We start from the raw sequence: 18969 nt of genomic DNA on the forward strand, positions 1-18969 counted from the left end.
TTAAAAAAAGAAAGAAAATATAGCAATTCAACCAAAAATACCCAACAAGCCACGGAGTATAATATAACGAGAAGAAAAGTTGAGTGGCCAATAACATATTAAACCGGAATAATGTTGCGTATTAGAGTGCCTTTTCAGGATGGGAAATAAAATAACACCCAAATAAAATAAAAACACATTGGCAGAAAGCCTCCCACTAAATGAATTTCTCTTAAATCAGTTCTGAGAATGAGGCACTTGTGTTGTATTGTCCACATAAATAGTCCGGTAGTAACAAGTGAGAACATAAATAAATAAAATGTAATGAACTAAGAGCAGCCAATGTTATACAAAACCTAAATAGTCCTGTGCATTAAAGTGCTATACCTTATATGTAGAGAAGTCAGTTCAAAGAGTAAGGCTCTTACGGTGTTCAGTTGCCATAATAATCGTCCGTCATGGCAATAGGAAGAGGCTGCTGGCTGATAATAATCCGCTGGGTGAAAGTCTATCCAAGATCGACCTCCTGTGGATGAAAGATCAGCCTTCAGTCAGAGCCGGATCAGACTCCGGCATCTGAGCCGAGGTGCTGAAAAAGGCCTCCGCCGCCCCAGCGGTGCTGAATGAGTGCCGAGATCCTTTGAAGTACACCACGAGCGTTGCAGGGTATCGCAGGCTGAACTTGATATCCTTCTCGTACAGCTGTGATTTCACCTTCTTGTAAGCGCTGCGTTTGGCCGCCAGCCGGGCACTGAAGTCCGGGAAAATAAGGATTTTCTTACCCTCGTAGGAGAGTTGGCATTTCTGTATCGCCAACTGGAGCACCCGTTCCCTCTCCTGATAACGGTGAAAGCATACACGTACATCGGGGCTCGGTTTGGCCGTCAGGGCTCGGTGACATCTCTCCAGCTCCGGTGGATTTGTAAAGCTTTCGTCGTTCAGCACTTTCACCAGAAGTTCGGACATAAATTTCAGGGGACACTGACCTCGCTCGCTGTCCTCGGTGACACCGAGGACCCTCAGGTTCATACGCCTCTGCCTGTTTTCATATCCATCCAGCGTATCTTTTAATCCTTCGTTTTCTTTGGCAAGGTCCTGCACGGTGGATTTCAGCTCCTCTACAGATGTCTCCAGCATGGTGATCCGGTCACTGTGGTCTGAGAGTGCGTCCTCCGCCCCAGTAAAACGGGTCTCAAACGACTCAACCTGGCGTTTAGCAGCTTCAAGTGCTGTCTGAATCGGCAAAAGCACGGCCCTTAGCTCTTCCGTGATGTTGCTTCGGACTTTCTCAAGCTCGGTCACCAATGTAGCCAACGTTAGCTGCTTCGCCGCCGCCACCGTTGTGCGCGTCGCTCGTGCTCCTTCCTCGGTACTTTTGGTCGCCAGCTTCTCCTTTCTGTTTTTTTCCGACATCCCGAACGTTAATTTAACCTGAGAATCTCGTTGGTGTAAGGTTATGGTCACTTTGTAGGCGTAAATATCAAACTAAAACGAACTATGCTCGGGAGCTCTCCTCCATGCGTCCGCTCAGCACGCCATCAACCCGGAAGTCTTCAGCGGAAAGTTGATGAGACTTATGAATGTCTACAGGGAGTTACTGCAATAGTTGACGATGTTCTCATTTATGGCAGAAAAAAGGGGGAGCATGATAAAAACCTTTGTGTTATGCTGCAGCGCTCCAGAGAGCGAGGAATTAAATTCAACCCAGATAATAGCATAATCTGTCCTTCTGAGATTAGCTACTTTGGGCACCTCATCACAAAGGATCAACCAGATCCAGCCAAGATTGCAGCTAAAGAGAGGAGCCACCAAAAGACATATGTGAGCTGGAAACTATTCTTGGCAGGGTTAACTATTAAAGTTTGCCCCTAAGCTTTCAGACATTAATGCAACCATGCGTCACCTGTTAAAAGAGTCTGTCGAATTAATTTAGGATGCTCAAAATGACAAAACACTCAGAGAAATGAAAGAGCCAGTCACACGAGAGTCCAGTTCTAACATATTTTGACCTCAGAAAAGAGCTATGACTACTTGTTGATGCGTCAAAATATGGACTAGGTGCAGTATTACTTCAAGACGGCAAGCCCATGGGCTATGCTTCTAAATCTCAGACTGACAGTAAAGTCAGCTATGCTCAGATTAAAAAGGGGGGCCATTTTGTTTGGATCCAAACATTTCCACTAGTATGTCTATGGCTGTCACATCATAATAGAAAGTGACCACCGCAAAAACCACTTGCAGCAGCACCTCCAAGGCAACAGAGGATGATACTTCAACTAGAGGTATGACTTCACTATCATCAGGCAAGGACATTGCTGTTGCAGACAGCCTCTCCGGAAAGTCACTGTCTGACCAGGATGACAGCCTGAGAGAAGGCATTGACATGCAGGTACACACAGTTTATAGAAGCTTGCCTGTCAGTAAAACAAAGTTAATAGAAATAAGAACAGAGACAGAAAAAGATACACAGCTGATGCTACTAAGACAGATGGCCTGAGCAGAGAATACCATGTCTTCAGAGCATAGCAGAGTGTTGAAATCATTGAGATGAGCTCTCATTAACGAATGACATCATATTCAAAGGCAAAGCAGATAAAGTGCATCTCAGCAACTTCTTAGTCATGCATCATATCCTGTACATATGATCACCCAAGACTCCAAACTAATTTTATACTGTCAGACCTGCAATACTATGATGTTTTTGAAAGCATGAACGAAAGGGTCATTTTCCATGTTGGAACAGATTTTCATATTCCTTCTAAGTGGCTATTGGGGAAAAGTAAGACGGACACAGAAATATATGCATCTTAGGTTTCATGCAAAATTTTAACAGAACGCAAGCATACAATGGTGTGTGTCTGGACCCATACCATGACCATGGATAATTCTAGTTCAGCAGATTTGACTGCTCATTAAAGTAAATATGTTTTTCTTTGTGATTCCCAGCTCTGTCAACCGCAGTGACTCAATTGTTTTTGTAATCTGACTTGTTAAGAATTAAATCTCATCTGTGTGTGTGGTAGGATTATCCATGGTGGTGCGTCACGATTCTCTCTACTCGGGCCTGTCGGGGTTTAATGGTGCTCTGGGCTGCATGGCTGTTGGAGGACTCTTCTTCACCTTCAGCTGGAGGACTCACCTCTTTGCCATTACAAGCGGTGACATACGAACACATACAGATAAACATAAACATACGCTTGCTATATAATTTTTTGGCTAAAATTGCCCCCACTGTTGTCCCGTTATTTTTTATTGATGTTTGAATCAGAATCAGAATCAGAATCGGTGTTTATTGCCAAGTAGATTTACACATACAAGGAATTTGTTTTGGTGATTTTGGTGCAGAACAGAACTAGAAAAAAATGAAGTAAAAGACTTAAATAGAATAAAATAAAAAATAGGAATAAGAATAAAAATATAAAAAGCAATACGTATAATACAGTCTGGTATTTGTGGTTTAACTTTGTGTCATGAAATGTAGAAAAATGTGGGAGTCAAACATTTGCATTTGTTGTATAATCAAAACTTTTGCATACCTAAGGCCAAAACGATGTCATAACAATAACAATAACAATAACAATAACTTTATTGATCCCTAAAGGGAAATTCACTTCACTCTAAATAGTTTTAAGCAGAATAAAATGAACCAGGAGAGGAGGAGATTAGTTCATTTTATAATGCAGGAATATAAAAACAGTCCAGAAGAAAAGAATGTCCAAATCTGTGTGCATTTGTCATTATTCTTGTGGTGACAGTACTCAGCCATCAGAGGGTGACATCTCCCCATTGTCTCTGTCCTTTGTGCTGAAGCAATCAAATGCAAAGGAGTGTATATCAAAGAGACATTATGTCCTGTTATGGACAGCTCTGTTCAGGGTGTACCCTGCCTCAGAAAGTCAAAAATTATGGTTAATCTAATCATCTGTTGGTAAATGATTAGCCTGCTCATTAGTATGAAGGGACTCCACCGCTGTGCACAAAAATATTTGCACAGCACTATATCACACAGCACATCTGAAATTGTAGATGGAGCACCATGAATATTAGTTTTGACCAACTTTTCCTCTGCCCGCAGCTTTTCTCTCTGCATATGCTGACATTGCTTTAAGTAAACTACTAGGATCTGTAAGTAAACACACCTAAAGCAAGCAACTCTAAGAGGCCTTCAATACATATTTTCTTTTTTTTACCCCAAGGATGATTCAATTTTAGAATCAGTTAAAAATGTCAAATGTACTGTATATATTAAAAATATTGTAAATGTTGTTCCTGAACATTATTCAGCTTCATAAATGGGGGGGAACTAGATATTTACTTGAAAACTATAGTGATATAATTACATTACATGGTTTTATGAAAAAAAATAAATTACAGGACAAGAAAAGCAGGCATTTCAACCAGTGTGAAAACATAATTTATTAATCCTTTAAGCCAAAAGATACCAGACAAACAAAACATTAATGTCAAAAAATACATTACTCCATAACAACTGCTAAGGCACATTTTCATCCCAATATACAGGTCTTTGTTCCTAGGCTTTTTTCTAGTTACTACCTAACTGAGATGTTTCTTATGTGACCTGTCTGATCAGTATTTTTTATTTGTGAGCATTTGAAAACTTAAGGAATTTGGTATTCAAGGTACTTTTTTTGTTGTATTGACAAACATTAAGCTACATTACAAGACATGTAATTACATGAATGTTCTGCTTTCTAGCTGTTGAAGATTTACAGCAAAATGACAGTAAAGCAGTAATTACTGCCTAAAAATAAAAAACATATCTCCTAAAATTTCTGTCTCACTTCCTATCTTTTAAACATTCTTTGACAAAAGTAAATATATAGGCTTATGCTCTTAAGTCTTTTTACATGTATTAAACTGTTACATTTTTTTCAGAAGCCTCACTGACTCTCTTTCACTAGGTTGGTCTTCCAGCATGCAGTTGGGCAGCTACCCTGATAGCCACACTGATGTTATTGCTGACTGGCAGTTTAGCAGCTTATCGCATCCCAATTGGTCAAGTCATGGCACCTGAACAAAACTTGCAGTCTCGTAGCCAATGGGACGCTGGGAACACTGCAGAAAGGGAGAGCACTGATGTGTAGCTCCCGGAAACATGTACACAGAAACTACTGTATCAGAACTTTGAATTTCTGAGTTGGATTGTCTGCACTAGAAATAATTCATATACAATTACAATGTAAACATTTTAGAAAAGATTCTTAGATACACACCTCAGTTTTAGAATAGGCCACGTTTTCTCTACAAGGTGGAAAAGGATGTTCGGCAAAAAGATGTAGAAAATGTTCATGACCTATCACAGCCTTTTTTTTTTTTTTAAACCCTACGATTTCTATTAAATGCGTTATATATATTAAGTTTTCTACATCTATGCCATCTGTGTTGCAGTATTACTGACAGAGGCACAAAAAAGCCCAAACAGCAGACAATTTAAAGGAGAAACAACTTATTTTATTAGTGAGGAAATCAACATGTCAATATAATCAATCATTTTTTGGCAAAATGTCAACTGTTAACAATAAAAACACATTCAAAAATCAGTTGTGATTTTTTTTTTTTACCCCTTTAATAGCCTGCATTGACATACTACATACATTGCAAACAACTGTAACTCATTGTAAAACCAAACTGTACATGTAATTATATGCAGGTGTAGAGTGAGACATTAAGTACACTCAGATGACAAGAAATGTGTTTTTTAAATGGTCAGCTGCTTAAAGGCAACTGTTTGCATCTTGAATTATTGTTACTATCATTTTTGTTGGAATAATAATACTAACAAATATAAATCGAATTAATAGTATTCATATAAATATAATAGTTATTATTATCATTATTACTCATTAATGAAAAGTTTACATTGTTAGCCGTGGCCCAAGACTTTGTCCTTTTTAACAGTGCTTAGTGTTGCATGTGTGTATTATTTTCACGTGTTTCCCAACATTTATTTTCCCAATCACACACTTCTACATACTCAAACAAAACCATGCATCCCAGTGTAAAGTTTAAAAAAAGTTAGATATTAAATTATTTGTTTTTCATACACACCAAGTGACATACATGAACAATGATGTATTTTCTAAAACATTTCTTCACATCATGCATACTTTTTCAGTTCCTTTGGAAGGTTTATTTCTTTGTTTTGTTTTATTGGGGGGGATTTGGCTGTATAATTGTTTACCGTGAACTGCCACACACGGAAATGACATGGTTGGTAACAAGTACGGATATTTAGAAAGAAGAAATATTAATATTTGCACAAAGAGAAAAATAATGAACAATCGTAAATCTACTTACTTTCAGTTTAAGATGTTTTGTGCTTCTTTTGGCATGGCTTTGTGTGCATTAGTGTGTGTGTTTGCTTGTGTTCATTATGGTTTAGAATAAAGGCTTAATGATAAAGCTTAATTTTGCACACACACACACACACACACACACACACACACACACACACACAGAGTACAGACGCATAACACTATACATACTCACTGGTGATGCTTACAGTATATAACAACGAAAGGGAGAGGTATCTGTTGTTTCATTGTTATATCCTAGTGTAATTCAAGTGTGAGTATGTATGTTTGCCTTTGTGTGCATGTTTACGCTGTGTGTGTAATGTATCCTGCATGATTATTTTCATGCAAAGAAACTCCTGGTTGATAATTATCATCCATGCTCTTGCATTTTATTTTTTTCACCTCAGATTTTCCATCTGGTATGGCTGACTAAAGTCCAGATATATTCTTTATTAATGTTCCCGTGTTACAGCATCAGATTTAAATTATACGTATGTTCATCGCGATGTCCGTATGCATGGAAACCTACCATGTGAATAGCCCCACAATGTTTTGTTCTTCATGCATTTTAACATTCATCTAAACAAGGAAAGTGTAAACAGTGACACTGTGTCTTGTCTGGTGTTTACAGACTATAGTAACCAACAGGACAACAGCTAGAAAACAACATCCAAACTTTTTCAGAAATACATTCTGATTTATGAACAAAGCATAGAGAGCAGAGCACGAGATCATCAGGAGCAGATTCATTTTGCGTTTATACTGCGGGGATTCTTTTATCTCAGTTTAAAGGGCTAACCAACCTAGGAAATACCACTATGTTAGATCAGAATATGTTTGTACGTAAAATTTGAAGCCACAAATACTGAAAACGGGGAAATGGTAAACCTGGCCTGTCCAAAGTTAACAAATCTATCACGATAGTTGACACATTTAGTCTTTTTTTAATCTTTAAAAAGTGTATTGTGGTTGCATGGTGGTGCAGTGGTTTGCGGTGTTGCCCACAGTGAGAGGGTTCCTAGTTCTAACTCCGGTTCAAACAAAGTGGGCCTTTCTGTTTGGAGTTTGCATGTTCTCCCCGTGCATGCGTGGGTTTCCTCCGGGTACTCCGGCTTCCTCCCACAGTCCAAAGACATGTTCATCAGGTTAATTGGTGACTGTAAAATTGCCCGTGCCTGTGTGAATGTGAGCGTGAAAAGTTGTCTGTTTCTATGTTTCAGCCCTGTGCTTGACTGGCGACCAGTCCAGGGTGTACCCGGCCTCTCACCCAATGACAGCTGGGATAGGTTCCAGCCCCCCACCCTCTAAACGGGATGAGCGGTATAGAAAATGGATGGATGGATGGAAATTAATTGTCTCAGCTCATTGCCTGGCAACCACACACTTATAAATAACAAGAGTCCACAAATTTACAGTGTCTGACCAAGAAATAGTCACATAATTCTGGTTTTAAGTGTTACATGTTTAGGATTAGTCCCTCTTCAGTTAGGTCAGATGTCAGGTCAGCTAAGTAACTCTGAGGCTCCTAAGAATTTAATGCCTTGCTTTAGTATCACTTCAGCAGGGCATCCTTGAGGCTCAGTCCACTTATTATCAAGAACTGCTGCTTTCTGTTATACCCATTCTACTTGATATCAACTTAAATAAGCCCATGTCCCTCAAGTGAGCATTTAATAAATTGTTTCCCAATGATATACAGTACAGAAAATGTGCATATGCCCTCTGTATAAAATGTTCGCTCTTATGTAATTTTGGTGCAGATATCTTATGTTATCTTACATCCATAGTGCATTGGAATAAGTATTGCATTTGAAACCTATTTAAACCTGATTTTTTTTTGCCACTTGTGAGACAAGTTGTGAACATTACAGTATATAAAGTTACCCTATAGAGATGATATGGTGAAAGTAAAAAAAAAAGTCTACTTACACATCCAACTGGTGCAGAGAAACATCCATGTAATTCTACTATTCATTTGGAGTTGTTATTTATTGGAGTTATTTCTGGTCACCTGACAATGGTGATATATTTGGTAAAAAACTGATTGGAGCCACTTTAAACTAAAAGATACATATTTTCTTTGTAAATAAAACATACCAACATTCAGAGGACTTTGATCTACTGCTCTGCTCCCATCTCACACTTCTGACTTTCTTAACTCTTAGTAACTTGACTAAAGTCATTTGTAGCCTGAGGTGGAATCCAATTTCAAAGTTTTTTGTAATCTCTTAAACCCTTAGAAATTTCTTGGTTCATTCTTATACTGCCAGGATTGGCCCTTAAAAAGGTTTTCTCACTTGGAGTAAATACACATCCTGCTTTTTTCCAAAATGTATCCATCTCTGAGCTGTGCTGTAGATAATTTGTTTTTTCTAACATATATCTATTGTCCATAAATGTTTCTGGTGGTGTGTAACTTCATGACCTTGTGTGTATATTTGTAGCTTTGTGTTTGTTCTTTTCAGAGCAGTCTTCCCAGCACCACTCCCTCTCTGCTCCTGGCTTCTCCTCTGAGGATCTCCAAGAAGCCCAATTTTGTCAAGAACTCCAGCCTCTGACGGTCTGTTGGCTGCACCTCGCAGAACACACCCTGAGAACCTGGTGATTTCATAAAAAAATAATGAATGAGTGAACATGTAATAAACTATTTTTTTAAAATGAGGATATTATCGATCGGCTTCTTATCAGCTCCCTGGTAGACTGGCTGATAACATCCAAAGGCATTTGTTTTTTAAGCCCTTGTCTCACAGGTTCCTGGATATTATTGTTGCGGACTGCCTGCTGCCATTGACCTGCTTGACTGCAACAATCATCATTATTATCAGTCATTTTTATATAATCATTATTATAGTTGTAATTGATAATATTAGACATATTTCTACTGGTATTATTGGCATTATGACCATTAGTCTGTAGTATCTGTTATTGTTTATGTTGCTGTGTGTATGTATGTTTGTCTGTCTGTCTTTCTGTTTGACTGTTCCATTTTTCTGCCTATCCCACTTTCTCAGCCCATCTGTTTGCAGGAGATGGCAGTCCACCAATGAGTCTATTTCTGCTCAAGGTTTATGCCTGTTAAAAGTAAGTTTTTCATTACCACTGTTGCAAAGTACTTGCTCATGCTGGATTATATGTAGGGTCTCTCTCTAAATAATATAACAAAGATTACAGTCTAGATCTGCTTTTTGTAAAGTGTCCTAAGATAACTGTTGATTTAGCGCTCTATAAATACAAATTGATTGATTGATTGATTAATACTAGATCCCTGCTGACATTAATGGAGTGTGTTAATTGGTATTACAACACTGATTCAACCCTTCATATTGTTTTGCTTCTGTTCAGCCATGAGCCTGTGAGCACTTAAGCACTAATTTTAGTTCTCAACAGAGCCTGACCGATACACACTTTGCTGCTACAGAAACAAGTCACTGAATACATACCAGCTCATTTGATATTCTGTTAATAGTAATGAAAGGCTTAATGAGCAGGATTTTCCATATTAAATATTCCCTCTTAATCATTACTCATAATCCAGGAGAAGTGTGAGCTGGTGTCTGTATCTGCAGAGGATCTGCCCTTGCTCTGTGTTTCAGGGCTGGTTGCTGGCAGCCGAAGCTGAAGCAGAAGCTGTTCAGCGAGGCATCATGTGCTGTTCAGACTTGCAGTGTTTTCCAACGTGTCACCTGTTACTCTGGAATCTAGAGTATCTGCTGACTGAGGTTTGTTAATTGTTAATTGAATATTGAATACATATACATGTTGACAGGGAGGAAGCCTGATCTTTCAAAGATGAGGAAATTTGGATCAATATGCTACGCATACAAACAAGACAAGAAAAAGTTAGACTGATGATGTAAGAAAGGGATTTTTGTCGGCTATGATAAAAACAGCCCATCATATCCAGTCTACACTACCCAGGAAGAGTCCTTAAATACAGGCTAGTGAAGTTTCTCACAAAAGGTGTAGCTGAGCATCAGACACAGACCTGGTCAGGAAACGGATGAAGTTGAACTGCATGAGGTGAAAAAATGCATAACAAATCTGATCTTAGAAGAGACACAGAAATCTCAAACAGAAGCTTCTGAAAAAGACAAAATCACTGCAACAGGACCAAGTGAAAATAATCAAACCATACACTATCCAAGCAGGGAGAGAAAAGCACCACAGTATTAAAAGACTATGAGTGCAAAGTAGAATGTGATAATGAGCAGGTACTAACAAACGTTGACTATTGCTATCGAGTCATGTGTAATGTACCTCAAACACTAAAAGATACTTGCACATACATTTCATCTGTACACGAGACAAAGTACATCACACAGGCTGAAGAGGAGAAATAAAATGATTTAAATTGACCACACTGCCAGAGGGCAAAAATGCAGTGGGGGGAAAGTGGTCTATACAGTCAAAGAAAACACAGATGAAACAAAGACATACAAGGCAAGATATGTTACAAAGAGTTATAGCCAAGTGTCAGGAACGGACTACAAGGAGACTTTTCTCCAACTGCAAGTATGATCTGTACGCAGCCTAATGCAGATGGCAGCTCAGTACGATCTTGAGTTACACCAGATGGACGTTAAAACGGCCATGCTCCAATCGATTGTGAGGTGTATATGGAGCAACCTGAAGGTTTTGAAGTTAAGTCAGAGACAAGTGAAAAACTAGTCTGCAAGCTTAACAAGTCACTGTACGGTTTGAAACAATCTGGAAGAAACTGGAATAAAATGCTGCATGATTTTCTCAGTGAAAAAGGTTTTGCACAAAATGTAGCTGACCATTGTGTCTACAGCAAACAAATGGGAGAATAATATTGACGATCTGGGTTGATGATCTGATTATCGCAGCAAGTAACAGTGACATACTCAACAATGTAAAGGAAATGTTTAATGTTAAATAAAGATGACCCAGAAAAGGCACATAGAAAAGATATTGGCGAAGTTTGGCATGACTTTAAGGCAAGATCAACTCCATGTGAACATAAACAAGCTTTTGACGATGATGGTGAATCTGTTGACCTAAAGAGTTATCATGAAGTGGTAGGCAGTTTGATCTATGTAATGACATGTATAAGACCTGATCTAAGGCCATGTCTACATGTACACAGGTATTATTTAAAACTGAGTAATGGCGTCCTTCGTTTCCAAAAAAAATCCCGTCCACACAAGCACGGTTGTAAAAAATCCCTGTCCAAACAAAAACGCAAAAACACAAAAGAAACACTGTCATTAGAATGCCACACCAACAGGCGGCGATAGAACCCAGTTATGCAAAGAAGAAGAAGAAGAATCGCGGCAAGTCAAAAGTCTGAAAAAATCGATCCCAACGCCTTTGTTCCTCAATATCATAGATGAGTAACTGTACATATATGGTAAACATGTAAAAAGTAATGGTTAAGCATCGCAGTTTTTGTCACGTCCGTCATTTTGCAAGGACTGTCGCCTCATTAGTGACGCGTCACCATGGAGATAACGGAGTACAGCCTGACGTCACAAGCCAAAAACGCCATTTACCCCGTCTCCGCGGAAACAGAGTTTCTAAAAGTCTGCACCCTGGCCGGAGTTTTACAAAAGATCCATTTCAGTGACCTAAAACGGCCTTTGAGTATGGACCAAAGGCCAAAACCAGAGAAAGAGCTGTGTTTTGAAAAATACCCATGTACGTGTGGACGTGGCCTAAGCTGGATTGTTAGTAAGCTTGTCCAATATCTTTCTGAGCCAAAGGAACAACACTGGATAACAGATTAACATGTGTTGAGATATCTTGAAGGTATAGTTAACCAGGAGTTGTGTTACAAGAAAAGAGAAGAAAAACTCAAACTTGTAGCATACAGTGATGCTGATTGGCCAGCAGATGACAGAAGCAGCACAACAGGGTACTGTTTTAGTTTAACTAAACATGGACCTGTTATTTAAGAGAAAGAAACAGTCAACAGTCGCTTTATCTCAATGTGAAGCAGAATACATGGCACTGGCAGCTACTGCACAGGAAAGTTTGCACCTTGTACAGTTACTGAACGGATGGACAATGAATGTGAATATGCACCAGTGAAAATGTTTGAGGAAAATCAAGGTGCAACTGCTTTGTCAAAGAACCCAGTGTGTCGTCAGAGATGTAAACATATCGACATCAAATATCATTTCATTCGGTCTGCAGTCAGTGATGGCAAAATCATCATTGCATATTGTCCAATTTTCTCTGTCTTCCATAGACAGAGCCAGGCCACAAAAAACTGATTAGCAGACCATTCAACAATAAGTGTCTTGGTTTAGATTCACAACATCACCTTTAAAGCAAAAAAAGTACACCCTGTCCTTACCATTGGCCTTGAGTGCAGTGAGGAGGGCGGTGAGGAGGGTGCGGCTGACACTGACATCCACCAGCTCAGGCAGGGCATCCAGTCGCAGCTGAGAGGGGAAGTGATAGAGGAGAGAGTCGGGGTACTCTCCCTGGTCCTCCTCCATCAGCTGGATCAAGTCCTACACAGAGGAAAGTAGAGACATAAGGATAGCCTTACAATGTGTTGCTGATCCTGTCCTTTAAAAGCTTAATATGTGATTTTACACATCAAATATATCCCATATAAATATATCATTCTTCGCTAATCCTTCCTCCTGGTTCGCCCCGCATGTGTGTCAGAGGAACAGAGATGGCCCCGCCTACTCGGGCACGGCGTTTCAGAGGCATAAAGGCGGAGTGTTGTTGCAAGAGTAAAACTCAGGGAGACTCATTAGACTTTCCAAACCGAATAAAATACTTTGTTTTGCCTAAAAAACTTCAGAAGACACAAGACTCGACTCAACATTGGACTGCATATCCAAATGGAGAATCCTACGCTGCGCTCAGCTTGACCTTGAACCGGACTTGGCTTTGCTTCTCCTGGATGCATTAGTAAACTGATGAATTCAAAGTGTTACGTGAATGCTGTAATTGGCGACAACCAAGAGTAACGTTTTGCCTGATAGCTTATTCGCTGTTAATGATAATATGAATTTGAATTCAAGCTGGCTTACTGGACCGTAAGAATATCACGGCTATTGTATGGATTTTACAATGCTAGTGGGGCTTCGACATGTGTGCGGGAGCTGGGGATCGAACCCCGACCTTCCGATTGAAAGACGATTACCACTGTTAATGTGGTAGAGTCGGTAGTCTTTCAATCGGAAGGTCAGAAGTTCAATCCCCAGCTCCCTCAGGCTACATGTCGAAGTGTCCTTGGGCAAGACACTGAACCCCAAATTGCTCCCGAGGGCATAGCCAACAGGTATGAATGTGATAACTGATTGACAGTTGGGCACCTTTCGTAGCAGCCTCTGCCATCAGTGTATGAATGTGTGTGTGAATGGGTAAATGTGATATGTAGTGTTAAAGAGTGGTCGCAAAGATTAGAAAAGCGCTATATAAATACAGTCCATTTTACGCCTAACTTTTACATATAATACAAGGCAGATATGGTCTCCTCTCTCCTTTCATTACGGAGGGCCTTTCAGCTGTATCCTCCACTCATCTGTTTGCCTTGTGCCATGGCATGGGGGTGAAAATCTGGGTAACAGTGGTAATTGGTGGGAGATTCAAATGTGTCACAACCACTACACAATAAAAACATTACACTGTATGACTAACTTTGGCTACCTAAAGCTAATTTCACTTTGTGTTTTAAACTAGTATTAGCTGCAAGTTCATAATTACATTACGTGGTTTTAGCTCAATCGGCAGACCGTTATCAAGGTTCCTAAAATAACTAAAAATCAATTTAACCAACCTAAATAATAGCTTAGACAACAATGCTCTTGCTAGCCCGGTGTTATCGCCCTACTGGTTGCTACCCTAACTGGTTTCCGTAACCAGGTGTTCTCCATCGCTCCGTGGTAAGAGTTATTTTTTTAATTTTAACCGAGTTACCTGAGTTAGATCATCACTGTTAGAAAGTATTTGTTGTACTGTGAAGTGTTGTGTGGTGCTGCAATGCTGGGTTAAAATAGCCTTAGTTTATAGAAAAACAGTACTAAATATGTTCGGGTATTTCCTGACACAAGCTCAAGGTAACCAGTTGTTTCAGATGAGCCGAAAACGAGATGTTACCTGAAAGCTGACGTAATTAATTAGTTAATATGTGACAGGGACCAAGCTAATGTCAAATCTCTTTGGCTCGCAGCGAAGTGGGTGGGTACGGAACATTATATTATTGCTCAGGTGAGATCGAAACCAGGTTGACACATGCCTGCAAATACTTTTTGTAAATGTATTTTTGTTGGTGGCTGTGATGAACTACCCACGTATAAAACCATTTTTACCGCAGTTTATATGAGACGAAAACTGAAAATCATCAGTGATGTGTTTGAAACAGAACTGCCTGATTGACACGTAGGTACAGAAAGCTGGTATACCAGGCTTCTCCAGATGCTTTGAACACCAAAGCAAATCTAGTCTGCAAAAAGGGAGTGAGGATCCAATGCTTTTGGATCCGTCCCCCACTCTCTCATCTGGACAGCCTTCGACTTTTTTCATGTGCCAAAGAACATCCCAAACCTGGTCAGAAACTACTTCCAAGATTTGCAATTCTGTGTTACGACAACAGACTACACAACATCATGGAAATCATTGGAAGTGGGAATAATGGCAGGATGCACCATCTCCAGCCTTCACCATGGAAATGGAAGTGACCATCCTAGCTTCCAAATGGGTCGTAGGAGGAGAACGTCTGCAGGCTGGACAGCAGCTACCTCCTATTCGTGCCTACATAGATGACATCACCACCCTGACCTCAACCATCCCATGTACCAAGCATTGTTGGAGAAGCTTCATGCTAACATAAAATGGGCACGGATGAAGTTGAAACCCATCAAATCCCTGAGCATATCCATCATCAAAGGAAAACTCGTTAACCAGAGATTCAACATCAATGAAACACCCATTCCAATGGTGTCAGAGCAGCCAGTCAAGAGCTTAGGAAGGTGGTACAACACGAGCCTTGAAGACTCGGACCAGAGTGACCCACAGGAGGAAACCATCAAAGGCCTCGTCACCATAGACAAGACCTCGCTTCCTAGCCAGTTGAAACTGTGGTGTCTGCAGTTTGGACTGCTTCCCCGTCTGATGTGGCCTTTAACAGTCTACCACGTCCCTACCTGGAGCATCGTAAGCTCACCTGGAAGGGTCCCTGGGAGATGGAAGGAAGCCAAATCAGCTTAATCATCAGAGCCACCTACGATGTTCTTCCCACACCCAAGAACCTAAACCAGTGGACTGGAGAAGATCCATCATGTGTTCTCTGCCAAACTCCAGCAACATTAAGGCACATCCTCACTGGCTGCAAAACCAGTCTTTCCCAAGGCTGCTACACCTGTAGGCACAACCAGGTCCTATACCAACTGGTGACCACATTGGAAGGAAGGAGAATTACTACCAATACCCTTCCCCTCAAAAGCCTGGATACTGGAACAACACCCCCTTTGTAAGAGCAGGACAGTTACCAGTACAACCATCTGTAAGAGTGGAAGCAAGGGGGGTATGGGGGTATGGGGGTACGAGGACAAGTCCTCCGACAAGCCGTCAAGACCCAATCAGAGGCTGAGCGAAGCAGCAGCTGGCTCTGGAGGAAAAGGAACGACACCACTGTGCTGCACGTTGTCCAGCATGACAGCATGAGGGGTCAAAGCAGAGGGGGGCACACCTGGGACGCCAAGTGTCGCCGTTGAGCCCTCTGATAGGCCTATGACACAGCCCTGAGGAGGTATCATGGGCCTATCAACGAAACAACAATGAAAGAGGGTGCCCACCTGATGACCCCAATGAAGTAATAACCTCTCCCCCACTTAAGTCACCACACATATAGCAAGTGCTGATTATTCTAAGGCATTGTAACATCAAGTCCTATGAGCTCAACTCACATATACACAATAAAGCACTCTCAATCAATCAATCATCAATCAAATTTTATTTGTATAGCGCCAAATCATAACCAGGGTTATCTCGAGACACTTTACAGAAAGAGCAGGTCTAGACCGACTCTTTGTTAAGTTATTCAAAGAGAGGCCCAACATCAATCCACCATGAGTAGCACTTAGCAATTCGGCACATTGGCAAGGAAAAACTTCCTTTTAACAGGCAGAAACCTCGAGCAGAACCAGACTCATGTTGAACAGCCATCTGCCTCGACTGGATGGACCGAAAATGGGATAGAAGGAGATGCAGGACAGAGACAGGCAAAGAGAGAAACAACAACATATGTTCTTGTTACAACAACAACATATGTCCTTGTTACATGAACAACAACAGACACATACTTATGGTTACAATGCCAATTAAACTATGATACTTATTTACTGTTAAAGCTTGACAAGATTTATTGCAAATGCAACAAGCCTCTCAAGGCTGTATAACTACTGTATTCATTGTATTCAATTGCAGACATCTAGGTGGCAACAGGTGACAGAAATCAAATAGCAGGTGATTATCATTAAATGACAACTATGGGCATTCCCCAAAGAGCTGTGGGCTTGTGCCATATTGTAGGGCAAACACATAGTCAGAATACCACAAACAAGAGCCAAAACGGACAAAAACAACATTAGTTTGTAACAGCCGTTCAGCATTCAGATAATCCCAACTCCCTTGAATGCATCAGAAATGATTGTTTAGACTTCCATTTAACAAACAAGCTTAAAATTTGTTTTCTTCTCCACTAGAGGACAGACCTGACAAAGCTTGTATTGTTTCTTTTAACAAATCTGCATCCTGATGTTTGGAAAAGGCAAGACCCGTTAATTACAAGTAAATCACAAGAAAAACATATCTTTTTCTGTAAACAGTGCAGCACGTGGAAAAGGAAATCTTCGCTGGATCTTCAAGCTAGTCTAATTTTCATCAAAATGTTTTCTCTGTCATGCATGGCAACTTACAAATACACAATTCATTTCTGAAGCAGGTAGTTACAATTTGCATGGTTTTGCTTGTTTTGCACCCCCTCTTTATAGCCATGTTTCTTAAAATGTGATGTTTAAAACTATATTATTGTTTAGGCATGTCACAGTTGCAAAACAGTATGTTTTTCCTGTTAAAATAAAAGTTTCAATCAGTCAATAAATACATTTTGATTGGGAAATAAGAAGCAGCACTGCCAGAAGAAGCAAATATACCTTACACATCTTCCTCACCTCCCTGACCCTGGATTAGTAAACCATATGCACAGATGTAACAAGAGCTCCCATGTTATCAACATAATGTGTGATTATGGATGGCGGTAGTGTGACATCAGCAGGATGAGAATTAGTGCATGTTGATAGTTTACATCCATCAGTGATTTTACAAGAATGACAGGGTAACCTTGGGGTATATTTGTTGGTGAAATTGAAAAATAATCAGGGTAGAGATAATACCAAAAGACGTCTCTTACTCTCTTTTTCGCACTCTCTTGATCTCTCTCTTAGGAGCGGCTTTAGCCATTTTGTTCCCCTTGGCAAGATTTTGATTGTCATTATGGGGGCCTAATAAAGCAGCAACAGATCCTATTCAAACATTTAACAACTCTGGTTGGCTAACTGAACATTAATTAACAGCAATCAGAAAACAATTCATCTGGAAAACTTTTGTACCTTAATACTGTCTTATCTGTCTCTGGAAATTGAATGATCTTAGGACTGTCAGTATGCACCTTGACACAATTAGATTAATCCCCCCACAGTAGTCAGGGATTAATTAATCAAAGTCAAGTCCTTATAGTGTAACTGCAGGTAGAAATTTTCTTTTATATTTTTGTGAATGATTTCTCCTGTGTGATGTGGGAGTGTCATTAACTCTTTATGTGCAAGTATGTAACATGGGACACTCTGTGCCTGTACAGAATGAATAGTTAACAAAAGATGTTTAATGACTCAACATATTAACCTGTGTGTTGAGGTGTGTGTTACCCCCTTTGGGTACGTATTTGTCCCTCATGGCAGGCAGCCAGCTGGCCTGGCAGCGTTTGGCAAAAGAGCGGACATCCAATATGCCCAACACACAGCCACACACACTCAGCTCATCCTCTAGGGTGAAGCTGTACTCTGGGCACAATGCCAGGCACGGCCCGAGACATCTATGGAAAAGAAAAGAAAATAATGAACTTTTTTCTATAATACTTAAAACAGTTTGCTCATACAATAAATATCACCTATTGCAATGCAGAGGATTCATCTAACTCCTCTTTCTCTCTTTCACACACCTGTCTCCTATCACATCTGGGTGAGCAGTACTGGACTCTTGGCCATCTTGAGTCCTAAATTGGAGTTGGCGCACCATCCGATACAACTCCACCTACATACAAATATAAAATGAAAAAATTATTCACAAGATATTATCGTTTAAGAGAGGGCTTTATTGTGTTATACTGTATGTTACCCCACACAACTGCAAAATAAAAATCAGCATTTAATTGACAAAATCCCGGTCTCTGTTAATTACACAATACACCTCCAGATAAGGCGCCAACTGTGGCACTGACAGAAAGTTTCCTAAGTTTTTTCAACTCTTCCCAACACTAAGTCAGAGTGCCTAAGATGACCTAAAACATGTTCTCTATCGTATTGAGAGATAGTCTCTTACAATGTGACCAAGCGTTCTAACTTCCTGGTTGGTTTCCATGTTGTTTGAGTTTGAGAGTGGTGTGAATTCCAAAGCAGCTTTACTAGGGTTT

The 18969-nt window shown here is 40.1% G+C and overlaps 2 protein-coding genes across 5 annotated transcripts in view; one reads left to right on the forward strand and one right to left on the reverse strand.

The window, feature by feature from the left end:
* The window catches only part of LOC138601140 (urea transporter 1), a 29432-nt gene extending 24265 nt beyond the window's left edge, over positions 1 to 5167 (forward strand). Inside the window, exons 6-8 of the mRNA XM_069672722.1 lie at positions 3003 to 3137; positions 4055 to 4104; positions 4902 to 5167. Coding sequence (XP_069528823.1) covers positions 3003 to 3137; positions 4055 to 4104; positions 4902 to 5084 — 368 coding nt within the window. The 3' untranslated portion in view covers positions 5085 to 5167. The remainder of the gene's footprint in view (positions 1 to 3002; positions 3138 to 4054; positions 4105 to 4901) is intronic.
* A 1248-nt stretch (positions 5168 to 6415) lies between these two features.
* The window catches only part of LOC138600408 (protein O-GlcNAcase), a 69083-nt gene continuing 56529 nt past the window's right edge, over positions 6416 to 18969 (reverse strand). For all 4 annotated transcript variants that reach the window (XM_069671828.1, XM_069671826.1, XM_069671827.1 and 1 more), the window contains 4 exons: positions 18499 to 18590; positions 18183 to 18372; positions 12616 to 12775; positions 6416 to 8894 (listed from right to left, as the gene is read on the reverse strand). In XM_069671828.1, coding sequence (XP_069527929.1) covers positions 8758 to 8894; positions 12616 to 12775; positions 18183 to 18372; positions 18499 to 18590 — 579 coding nt within the window. In that variant the 3' untranslated portion in view covers positions 6416 to 8757. The remainder of the gene's footprint in view (positions 8895 to 12615; positions 12776 to 18182; positions 18373 to 18498; positions 18591 to 18969) is intronic.

Source organism: Semicossyphus pulcher, unplaced genomic scaffold (assembly GCF_022749685.1).
Source record: "Semicossyphus pulcher isolate SPU_LCO1_2020_fin unplaced genomic scaffold, fSemPul1.0.p SCAF_21, whole genome shotgun sequence".
NCBI classification, from domain to species: domain Eukaryota; kingdom Metazoa; phylum Chordata; class Actinopteri; order Labriformes; family Labridae; genus Semicossyphus; species Semicossyphus pulcher.